The sequence below is a fragment of the Cottoperca gobio genome, chromosome 2, assembly GCF_900634415.1.
Source record: "Cottoperca gobio chromosome 2, fCotGob3.1, whole genome shotgun sequence".
Taxonomy (NCBI): Eukaryota; Metazoa; Chordata; class Actinopteri; order Perciformes; family Bovichtidae; genus Cottoperca; species Cottoperca gobio.
In genome coordinates, this window is record NC_041356.1 from 7,879,100 (window position 1) to 7,891,769 (window position 12,670).

Consider the following 12,670-nt stretch of genomic DNA (forward strand, 5'->3'; position numbering starts at 1 on the left):
GAAGCTCCCAAAACCACTTTGCTCCAATTAAATGCGTTTATGTTTTATGATTTGGGCATAATGTTTCCTGCTTTGGTCAGCAAAGTTATTCGCTGCTATGCCCCTGATGCTCACAATCTATTTTCATACGGGTGCACAGAGAGCTATTCATTCACTGGGAGACTTCATTGAGACAGGACGCCTCCATTACACTGACCTCTGGGCACTTCTGCCCATCTGAGTGCTTTTCATTACAGCTCCGTCCCTACTGACGAATAATGTTACCTTGATAGCTACTTTGCCCACTGCAGGCAAAACAAATTAGACTCCAGGCTGAGCTAAATGCCCAGCGTTGCCTGCTAGGCCGACGCATGGCGTGGCTCCATCACCCACATGAAAGCTCTGATTGATGAAGGATTTGAAAGAGCTGAGCGGAGAGACGGAAAGTGAGAAGTGAGGGAAGACTTTAAGCTGAAGCACTTCAGTACAATGAGTCAGGAGGGTGGAGATGGAAGACGTGGAAGTGAGATGCCCCAGAGCCTCTGACTACTACAGGAAGGAGATAACAGCCTCCGGCTCCTGCAGTAACAACTCAACTCCAATTCTGTGCTCAAAGCTGACTGAACAACACTTCATTAGAGTGATTTGGTCGTTGACCTGGAGGCTCTGTTTTAGACATGGCTGTAAGAATGTGAACATTGGCCACATATCCACACACTTTTGATCTTGGGATTTCTTTTCCTGGTTTTCGACGAGGCAACTCGCAGTCTTACGATGACTTTGTGGCAACAGTTAAAGTTTTCAAAGCCAGGTCCATAAATGTGGAATAAACATCTTTGGGATGAGTTGGCGTACCAGCTATGAGGCAGGCCTTATCGCCCAACATCAGTGCCTCACGAACGCTCTTGTGGCTGAATGGGAGCAAATGTAGTGATTTTATTTATTTATTTGTCTAGGTGTGTCTCAGATTTCTGTAGAGGATTGCGTTTTCCCCGTTACTCAAGATAATCCACAGAGAAAACGTTTTAATGGAACAACTTTCTACCAAAGAAATAGTCCCTGTGCATCAAACTGACTCCATCTGCAAGCCAAACACCACGATGTCGGTGAACTAGCCCTTTCTGAATAACCCGTTACATCAGATCAACGCAAGCCATATATCGGGGTCATACATCATGAAGAAACAAAAATGTCAGATTATATGTGTTTCTTTATTCTCTAGAAGCCTTATATCTGTGCCACAGAGGGAAATCAGAATTGGGACACGTTGAGCTGTGATGTGAACACAGCCTTTGAGGTAAACTCATTAGAGACACACGCGGGCTTGGGATCTGTGAGTTCCTGTCTTCATTACGACTCTGGTCCCTATGCTTTATAGTGGCCACCTGCAGTGCAAACGCTGCGAGGTGATGTTTAACCCGTCAAGACACCGGAGGAGAAGGGAGCTGAAGGATGAGAGAGTCGGGTCGAGAAGAGAAGAAGAGCAGCTGGGTTCAAGCGGAGGGATCAATCCTCGGTACAGTATCCCTTTCATGTGGTTTTAAATACCCTCTGTACTTTACACTCCCCCCTCTCTCTGGGCCACGAGACAGTCAAGAGTCACTCACTTCCCAGTGGGTAATCTTGATATTTGATACATGACGCCATGTAATTAATCAAACTCGTTTTTATACCACACAATTCATTTTACAACATCAGGGACATGGAAGAATAATTGAACCGTAACCTCATAATCATTTAGTGTAACTAACTCTGAGGTTTATATTCTTCTTCTCGGTGACATAAATCTCCCTCTCTGTTTTTCTCTGCTAGCTGTGTAGGCAGATCAGGGGCTATTTCAGTGGAGATGACTCACTCGTCAGTAGTGAGGAAGAGAGAGAAGGGAGAGGAAGAGGGTGAATCTCGAAGGCGGAATGACCCTGCTGCTGCACCTTGAGGAGTCACTCCTTACAGGAGACTGGTGAGGTGTATCTGAAGGCGCAGCACTCCTCCGTCTCACATGCCGACTGCGAAGGGACCGACGCTCACTGCACTTGGAGGGGCGGGGTAATATATACACGTGCAAAGAGAGCCCACAGTGAGATTGTGAACTCTTGAACTCGCGCTAGAGAGCGCCAAGAGAATTGGAGGCGTAATCTGTGGGATATTTCTGTGCTCCATTACAGCAACACACTTGATACTTAACGCTGAAGCTACAAACGAGCGCTAACGAGCAGCTGAGTATTTCTAAACTTGTACTTTTGTTTTCCTTAACTAATAATCAGAATGTCTTCTAGTTTGTATTTCAGAATCATTTCCAAGACATGTTTTGTATTTAACTTGGAGCTAATTATAGGGAGAGAGCGTCACATTGTACTCTGTTTGACGGGAGATGAAGGTGACGAGTATAATTATATATTACATTGTGCTGGTTTTGGTGCTGAGAGATGATGCTTTCACATGTAACTATTTCCATATGCTCTTTAAGGGGTCATCATGGAATAAAGAAATGTTAGATACATGTTAAATAAAGAAGAATTTAAAGATCTCCAACAACAAACAGGCCTGAATTATGTTAAAATGGAACACACGTGTCTATATATTTATCTGTTTCTCCCCAACAGGAGCTAGTTAGTGTCAACTCTCCATGCGTCTCCTGTTTATCCGTTACATTTGACACTTTCACTTGGGGGAAAACAAGACACCGTTTGACCTTCTGATTACAAATGAGCTACGTTGCGATGTTTACCTCCGCATCTTCAATATGCAGATTAAACGTGATGCATTGCAGTTGCTGTGTGCGAGATGTGAAAAACTATTAATGCTCAGTATCTCCAAACTACACTGAACGCAGACGGAGCCTCATAATTCTACGCAGTGCTGACAACACTGACATTCCTCTTCATGGCAGAGTGTTGATGAGTTCCCACCTCCTTGACAAGCTCGCTTGGCTGTTGTCATCATGAAGCCTATTATTGATTCTACTGACACCCACACAATGTGACAACTGAGCGGTCTTTAACTAAATAGCGGCGCTGACAAATAGCTGACAGTCCCTCCTATTGTTACGTAAAGCTTACAATTTTACATCTGGCAGAAGAGGGAGGCGGGCGTTCAATTAGAGTGGCCACGATGAAACACAAGCACTCTCTTGGCAGTGTGTGCAGATTTATGTCGGAGGTAAAATACTCTATGCATCCTAGACACTGGCTTAAGGGCTTTAATAATGAAAGATATGTTCATCAATATCTTACATGCAACTACTTCTCCCTGTCAGTGCAGTGGTTACCATAGAGATGGGTTAACCGCTGTCTCCACTCGACTGGCAACCATTTCCAGTTTGCTTCCTATTTAACTCTTCCTCCGTTCACCTACAGTACACCGTCGCTGGAGCTCAGAGATGAGGTGCAGGTGCGAGCGTGTGAACGCCTGTGAATGCGGCAGAGGTGGCAGTGAAGTGATGTAATCGACCGCGGCGTGGAGGAAAGTATCCGGGGTCTCTTGAGATCTCCGGAGGCAGCGTGCTGTGTCTTATTGAACCTGATCCCCTTATACTGGAGAACAAATTGAAAATCTGTTTCTCTCTCCAAGCACTCACTCGGGTGGCACAATTAAAGGAGACAATTGCTTTTTGGCATTAGGTTCAAGGCCTTCCCTTTCTCAACACGACTGCCTCCGAGCCATCCATTACGGCCCAAGCTCCGCTTTCCGGGGCCGAGAGCCCAACGCAGCCAGAGGTAATGACTTTCATTGAAATGTCTGATGTAGCAGCCATCACAGCTAAGCAGAGCTGCGAGTGTATGAGGAGAGGAGCAGAATACCTTTTACCTTGTAAAACTCATAACTCTCTGGCTGTCTCTGTTTCCACTACATACAGTCCCTCAGCCTCTCCCAACTAATCTCATTCGCCCTGAATTCATTGCAGCGCGGGTACTTGAGAGACTCATTACAGGGGAATCAAATTAAAACTTGCTCCTTGTCTCAGTTTGATGCATTCTCAAGCCAAGACTCATCCACCAGGACCAATCAGAGGGTTTTTTTTGTTTTACTATTGCTGATGGGGCCTTAGAGTTAATGTTTTTTGTCTGGCACAGGGACTGTGTTTGGATTTGCTTTATAGAGTGTTCAGCAGAATATATGATCCCTTTACTCTTGCACTTGCTAATGTGCAGTTTGCATGCAGACACATGGAACACCATCAGTACACTTATACATGTGCAGCACCACAACCCCACACCTCTTAAGTTAATGTTTTCTTCATAAGCGCACATTTCCATACCACCAACTCAAGACAATGTGCATTAAGTTACTCAATTTAGCAAGAGTACAGACATTGACTAAAATGTAATTGCACTACTTAGGAAAAACTACCACTGCACCAGAATAAAGCAGCCTCTTTATGACTTTCTTCCTCCTCATCCCAGTAAAGTTGCTCACAACTGGTAGCTTGTCCGGGTGCAATAAGAAGAGCCCAGGCAATTGTAAACAGGGATGTTTGATGCCATGTTTACAGTGGTCTTCTTTTTAGTCACTCCCAACACGACTGCAGTGTAACAAAACCCGGTTAGAGCAGATTTAACGAGTGATCAAGAGAGCTGCGGGTCTTCTGTAAAAGGCTGGCATTGACAGCATTGTGGACAGTTACTGCGCTCACAGTATTTCTAGGTCTTTTGAGGACATGGCCATTGGAAGAAAATTCTCTACTATAATGGATTGAATCCATTGGCTGCTTGATTCAAAGGCACAGACACAAAGATACAAACAGCACAACAGTGACAGACTGTACAGTAAATACGGCGTGTTTTGTCTGCCTGTGTATTCGCTAGTTATCAGCTGGAATGATAATAAGAAAAATACAAGACAACCGTGTGTACCCTGAAATACAAAGCAGTTTACCTTCAGCTGCAGCATTCGCAGTGTTTTAGTGATGAAGGCTGCGCTTTTCCTTTTAAAGCTAAACTGGGCAGCTTTGCCTGTTGGAGGCTCTGAAACGCAGCGAGAGGAAACCGTTTGAAAACCTGAACTTCATTACCCAGAAGTCATGCGATGGGATGTCAGGAAAACCAGCACCCAGTGTGAACATTTCTACAAGGCTGACTCGTGATTAGTTTTTACAAGGATGAAAATAGAGAAGCGCATCAAAGACTGGCGAATCGTTTGCTGCTGTTTAGAGAATATTTTGCATAAAGTTTTTTGATTTAACTCAGTGGGTTGAGAAGATTCCCCGACATTGATGCCAACATTTCTGGATAAGGAACGATGGGAGGCTCTTTTCTGTGTCATTTAGAGTGATACAACAGGTGCATATTTACAAAAGAACAGTGCCACATGCAGTTTTAAGATATAGAAAATAGCCCAGGTGTTTTTTTTGAGTAAAAATAAATATGTGTGCAGAGCAGAACTGATACTGCTCAGGTTAGGGATTTCATTCCTACTGAGGAAAGAAAGGATGCTTTCACAGCAGAGGAAGGCGCTTTAGAAATCATCCACCTAACAGGAAACACTGCGGTGTCACAGATTATGGAGGATTATTATATAACGGTGTAAAGTCAATTATGTCTCATCTCACCTCCATCTATATCCTCGCTGCCAAAGTGGTTCCTGTAGAAGAGCATGAGCTCAATCCTGTAGCACTTGTAAAGCGTCACCAGACAGATGAGCAGCATCAGGATGGCTCCGAGACCTCCGGCCAGCTCCACCGTGTACATGAGCTCTGCTAATGAGGCAAACACAGTAAGAGGAAGAGACATTTTTATTAACTTGTCCAAGTGAAACTAAGAAAAAAAGCAGCCTGGAATAGTTCGAGTGTGTATACGGGCTTGGATTTGTCAAATGATCCTGAGATGTCCCCGTCTTTGTTGCACATGCAGTCACATTTCTGTAAAAGACAAACTAATGAACATTAGAACATGAGTGCCGGCGTGGACAGAGCTGTCTCCAGCCATCGATGACCCATGAATACAGCAGGAAGCAGATTTACTGTTTATGATCTATTTCAGTTTTTTTTCCCCTTCAAAATGGCAGAAAAGCAAACACACAACATTTGCTTTAAATCATTACATTTATATGCACTGCAGTTAGTTTGAACAGTGTGAAAGATGACCCTTTTTACTGTCGCATTCATCATGTTAATGGCTTTTAGACATTTGATGCTGTGAATTTATTATCTTCTTAAGATTCTCCAAAATGTCAGAGAGTTGCACAGTAACTCGTCACTATCCATCTTCCTCTCCGTCCTATTTCTATGCTCTTATGCAAGTTAAAGTTGGCCTGCAGCCACAGGGCCTGAGCACCAGATTATACTTTCGGCAAAATCCGACTGCAGAAGATCAATACGTGTGAAAGAATGCATGATGCAGTCACACTGGATGAGAAGAATTGCCCGAGCTATTGTTAAAAGATTCCATGATTCAATCTCCATGTTTGTTTGAACAAGGCGACTCCTGCAGCTGTATTCTGTGCTGGTTTTCCCGCTTGTAATCTCATTGTGGCAGGATTGTATCCACATGACACATAACTCTAACCAGAAAGAGTAAAACCACTTCTGTACCTGTCACTTAATGCCTCCTGGCTTGATCGGATAATAAATGAAAAGAATCACATTGGAGGCAACTGGTGTGACAACAGCATATGACAGATCCGACTGCCACACTTATGAAGATTGGTTACATGTGTGTGCCGCTGCAGAGAGGTGCGGGGCAGTTAGCTGAACCGCCTGTTCATCGTCAGGACGAAGCGGTCCGCTCGCCCCGCCATCCGTCATCACTGCAGTCTGAAGTGAACTCATGAGAAGCATCAGTGGAAGCTAAATTCAAGGAACTGCAGAACTTCACTGTTGATATTTCAGTTTTGCTTGTAGTATTCCAAGAAGGAGCGGAGCAGGACTGCTGGTGTTATTCAGGTGGGTGAAAGGAGATATTTTACACTACAGGACAATGGACTCCATTAAGCTCCTTGGTCCAGTAACTTTCCTTGAAAACCAAGTCGTTTGCTTCGTCTTTTCATGATCTTGTGTCTTTTTCAAGGCTTTTTTTCTTTTTCAACAGTGTTTTCTGTCGGGTGTTACTCTATCTTTCGCAGTTCAACATTTCCTCTTGGCTACGCCTCACAAAATCTGGGTGGTCAGCCTTCATTGGCTGACTAATGGACAACTGTAAAAGGCTGGAATCACCGCAATGCCGTACACACACATAAGCGTGGACGGAGAGGACTCGCGCGCATCACCATCCATCACTGACGCACATTTAACCTCGTTGGAGTGCGCAATGCCCATTCCACTGCAGCGGCCATCAGGCTGACAGCTCCCATGATGAAGGATGATGTTCTGGAGAGCTAACGAGCGAGGCCCGGGCCGCTTCATCACACCTGTCTGGGCGACGACCTTCAGCCAAACCTACGGACGGACGTACGCAAACAAAAGAGCAAACAAACTCGGGGCAGGATGAGCTCAGGTTTCCATGTCGAGCCTCTGACTTCCTCCTCTTGTCTCACTTTCTCTCCCCTCAGCCAGGGAATCATCCTGAAGTAGTTTACTTTCCAGAGAGGGCTGTTGCTGCTAACAAGCACTACCAGAAGATGGATTTGAGCCACTCTACTTCTCCCTCTTCATTGTCCTCTCCACCTCCACTCTGCCCTCTCGCCTCACTGAACACCGCGTCTCTCCTCAGATATCTGGACAGTGTAACGAGCCAGCTGCTCCTCAAGCAGCAGAGATTACAGTGGAAGAGGCCAATTATTCTCTGCCCGGCATCCATATTGTAGCAGCACTGCAGTGGGACGGATTAAGACAAATTAGCTCCTGACTACGAGAAGGCTGGATTTGATGAAGCCACATGGCGTTGGGTGATTCATTACCCCCTTGTTCCCCTCTATTACCGAGTCTCTCTCTCTGTTGTCTAGGGAGAGAGATGAAAAGAGAGACGAGGAAAAGGCAAGAGTGGGGGTTGAATGGTAAAACAAAAAAAGAGAAGAGCGGCAGTAAGAACGGTGAAAGCCGAGTCTGCTACTTCTCATGTTCACAAATCAAGATTCCAGATGCTAGTTATTATATAGTATAGGCAGCCTACTCGTTGATGGTGCTGCTGTGAGATGTATCTGAGGATGTGGAGCTGCAGGAAAAGTTGGCCATAAGGACTTCTTGACTACAAGAAGTTGTACAACAAGTGAAAATAAGGACACATCTCCATGCTCTCACTTTATATACAAGTGAAGACATATTCTGCTTGATGCTGCGCTGAGACTACCAAATTCATTTGGAGTGTCGTGCTGTTTTCACAGCTTCAAGAGGCAAGCGAGGAAAACTTTGACGCATTTTGAAAGGCAGCATAAACACTGACTGGCCATGGACGCAGCAAATAGGAACATGGGAACCCGGTCGATTTCTCATATACCAGCAATCATGTGAGGACCAGGCTAATCTTCTGCGGTTTATTCTGAGATTTGACTGTGCAGCATAAACCCCTTTAATATAGCAAATGGAGGGGAACTGGGCTGCCATCAAAGCTGGATCCAAAGCTGCAAGCTTAAAAGAGAGGGAAAATATCTTATGTAAATGTATTCAACACTGACAACTTTAAGGCTGCAGAGACCCCCCCCCCCCCAGCCTAGATATATATAAAGAAAAACTCACTTACATAACCACTTTGGAAAGTGTGCATCTGTATTTGAAATCATCACGGAATCAACTTTTAAACAGTCATCCTCAGTGACGCAAAATCAGAGGAAAAACTCAAAAATGTTGAATAAAAAAGACAAGGGGGAGGGGAAGAAGCAACAGCAGTCAGTGATGAAAGATGAGAAAAAAGTCTGAGTGAGACTTTGGCGATCGAAGGAGGATTTCTGTGTGTGTGTGTGTGTGTGTGTGTGAGATGGAGGTCATTACCAGATAAACAGCTTGACTGGCATCATAACGCCGAAGGCTGCGTCTCTCCGAAAGACATTTTTATTTCTCTTCAAACTAATGCTTCCTCAGGCTGAGGTGGATGAATTGGCTTTCTGCACTATCTACAACACTGTCCCATTTCTTTTCTCCCTGAGACGAGAAACAACTGGTCAATTCCCAGAGTCCCGCTAGTTGTTCTTCTTTGTACTCAGTAAATTGCTGCGAAAGATTCCCTCTATTGTGAGAGCGAAGGCCTGTGGTATTAAATACTGTAACATGCCATTATTAAATCTCAAGGCTTTTATATCCCTCTGCTAGATTAAATTATGTATCTGAAGTAAATAACTCTTTCTAATTTTACAAATCTATGTGCTCGCCTCACCTTTCTTAGCGAGCTGGATGTTGGCCTGTCGCCGCCCGTTGCCGTTCTCCACGTAGCAGGAGTAGTTGCCCAGGTCGTTCTCATCCAGAGAGTCGATGGTCAGAGAGATGGAAACCTCCCGCTCCCCCAGGTGCTCCCGGATTGTCCTGCAGGGGGCGACAGAGAGGACATAATAAGGAATTGCTGGTGGTTGATGCATTACCCTTATCTAAACAAGTGTTTTTGTGACTTCATCACTTTTTTTTCCTTCTGAATGTGACTGAATTACCAGACAGCTCAGACAGCACTGGACGTGTGTGGTGTTAATGAAAGGAGAAATCAGTGTTTTGAGCCAGAGACGAGTATTAAACATGACGTTTCTGACGGTGGATAGCGACCATCAGTTCACCAGGTAGGGCTGACTGATGCATCGCTGTCTGCTTTAAGCTTTTACAACTTTATGACAAACGGTTGTTAAAACGAAACCAAGCATGTTGGTGAAATTTGAACTGCAACATGACTTCAAACACATTTGGCCAAACGGAGTCCAGCCGCCTCATTACTGACCGTGAGGTGTACATCAAAGTAGCCTCTGCAGTAGAAGTCTTCGTTTAAGAAGTCGGATTGGGATGGGACAACACGTGGAGAGAAAAATCACACTCAGAACTTCAGAGAGGAATATATACTGTATATCTTTTTGATTTTGTAGAGCAAATGTCAGCATATGCTCTGTGACTACATATTCCAAATACCAATGTCCGACGAAATGTTCTGAATCTGTACCAAAAAAAACCCTCTCAGTTCATCAATGACACAAAAGTTAGAAGGTGACAGTGCGTGACTGACAAGAAGCCAGCATCACATGAGTCATGACAGATTTCACCCATGGAAAACAGTCCTTCGTTGACTCGCTGAGGCTCTTGATGTTTACTGGTTGTGACATGTTGGTTCGGGGACAATAGTGTGACTGTCATGATGCACTACAGCGCAGACCTATCACAAAACCATTTGTCACGAGGGTTAGTAATAGGAGAAATCTCTTTTGATGTTTGCAACACATGCACAGAGACCAGACGCCCCTGCTTTGATCAGAGTGTACTCGATGCTTATTTTTCTTGGACACTTGGCAGGGCGTTGTGTCCATTAGCAGCCTGCTCTTCATTATCAGCGTCTTCCTCAATTTGAATAAGCAGGGAGAACAGCATCAAGCCGTAGCTAACTGGCTTCAATGACGGCACCTCAAAATGTACAAAAACCAAGCACTTTTCCTAGAAACGCTATTTTAACAAGAGCCTGGCTGCTTTTTAATAATCTGGGGTCAAAGCCAAAGCCTTTTCCAGCGCAGAAGAACAGCTGTGTTTTCCTCATTGCTAACATCAGGTAAGTTTCCATATTATTTCCATATTTAATTAAAGCATTTTTAACAGGAACACGGTGACGCTAGAAGAGCTGAATCTCTCCCGCTGCGTTGATGTGCAAAAGTAGGAACGATATATAGGCAGATAATCTTTTTAACATTACAGCAATTGCAGCTATTTCAGAGCCCTGATTAATGATGCATGGGCCTAATAGTGCAAAAAAAGGTACGAGTGCAGCCCACCGCAGGGCATCTGGATATGAGACTCCTCTAACTCTTGCTGTTCTATGTATTGACTAAACAAAGCAGATTGTGAAGTGCATATCTCACATTAGCCGTACAATGTGCTGCTAATAATTGGAATCCCACATAGAAAACATCACAGTGAAAGTTCTTTCATTGACCAAGCACAATGAAGAAACATTAGAAGTAATTATTGTGTTGCTACACAGACTAGCCGCTTCATAAAAACTAATTATGAAGTAGTGCTCCTTAAGCTTCTGGAGGAAAGCACACAAGTTACATCCTGGCTTGTGTGAGCAGGAAATTAATTTAGCCGTTTCTTATAATTCCTGTTAGCTTTTCCAACGCTCATCCCTCTCCATTGTGCGGCCAGTCAGGCAGAGTCACGGGGCTCCACAAGGTTGGGATATAGATCAATGCTGATGGCTTTTTAAAGAGGTGGCAGCCATGTGTGACTCAACATAGACTGAGGCTAAAACACTGTAGGTGTTGGCAAAAAAAAAGAAAAATCAATCTTTGTTTACAAAAAGACTCCATCGTGCTCGCTGGTGAAAGTTTGAAGGGTTTGTGTGTACAAGTGAGGATTCATGTGTGTGTGTGTGTGTGTGTTTTTGAGATAAGGATCAGGAGCTGGAGAAAGTGTGTGTTCCTATGAAGCATGAATGCACATGGCGTGGTTACAATAATAGTCAGATGGAGAGGATACTTGAAACATCCTGGAGTTTGGTTTTGTGAAAGCACCCTCATGGCTGAGGGGTTTAATATTACATCATCAGTATTCATATCAAACATGAACACACTTTTATTCTTCTGCTACAGCAGCATCATATATCGTCCTAACATCGTCTCTATATCAAATAGTGCAATCTGTCCAAGCAGCCTCCATGTGACACCTGAACTTTTGAACTGTGCCAAGTTGTCATGCTTTGCTTTATTTCTAAATGCCTCACTGGCTGTGGCTCCATAAAGTGTTTTTTGCCGCTGTCTGCACCACTCCTGACTACGCCCCAAAGGTGGATCTGAATTAGATCGAGCAGATGCTCTTAAAAAAAGATTTGAAATGTAAAATTGGATACAATGACAGATCACCCAATCAGCTTGGAGTTAGCATTAGTGAGTGCTGTTCCAGTTCTCAAACTGCCAAATTGATTCACGGCAAACAACTATTACTGCTCAATACTGTTTTATCCAATAGAGGTTTTCAAAGACTAAGGTGATGTGTCTCACTTAAAAAAAGCAGACTGCCCAAAATGTCAAGCATTCTTGGGTCTTCCAGGGGAACGGCTTTTGTGATACATTTATCTTCTGACCTGCAGTTAAGTTTTCTTATGGCGATATATCTGGTGGAGATGATCCTCTGGAAGCTTTCCACTTTAAGGGGACTTAAAGGGGTATAGTGAACTGGGGAGAACCCAGCAGGCATTAAAGGGAATATGTCCGCCTGTCCGCATGGAAATGCACGATCAAGCCCTCGAGTAGCCGGACAAAGCTGGTTTAGAAAAGGATGTCTGGACTGCTGTGCTTACCCTGGTGCTCTTGATCCTGACCCACAAAGAAATGCATAAATAGAAAATGGGCATGCTGAGACTACTTTGTGTCGGGTAAAGGTTGGCTGGTATGTGGGGAAATTGTGGTAACAGAATATAGTGTAGTGAGAGAGTTTTGAAATGTGCCTTTTAACAGGGGGAACAGCTAGCCTGCGCCACCTTGATGCTAACCTGCAATAATCTTACGAGGTGAGACGTTCAAGGTTCGCAGCGACAATAGGTGGTGGAAGCATTGCTGGAAGTGCCCTGATTCACCATGAATATATCTATAAGAGTATTAATAAGAATTAGACATTTTACACTTGAACTGCTGCTCATGCGGG

The 12,670-nt window shown here is 44.2% G+C and overlaps 1 protein-coding gene across 9 annotated transcripts in view; it reads right to left on the bottom strand.

Moving 5' to 3' along the window:
- The window catches only part of LOC115018292 (interleukin-1 receptor accessory protein-like 1), a 244,447-nt gene that overhangs the window by 8,871 nt on the left and 222,906 nt on the right, over positions 1-12,670 (bottom strand). For 7 of the 9 annotated variants that reach the window (XM_029447269.1, XM_029447273.1, XM_029447236.1 and 4 more), the window contains 2 exons: positions 9,222-9,367; positions 5,528-5,674 (listed from right to left, as the gene is read on the bottom strand). In XM_029447269.1, coding sequence (XP_029303129.1) covers positions 5,528-5,674; positions 9,222-9,367 — 293 coding nt within the window. The remainder of the gene's footprint in view (positions 1-5,527; positions 5,675-9,221; positions 9,368-12,670) is intronic. The other 2 variants (XM_029447274.1, XM_029447272.1) reach the window with 1 other exon arrangement.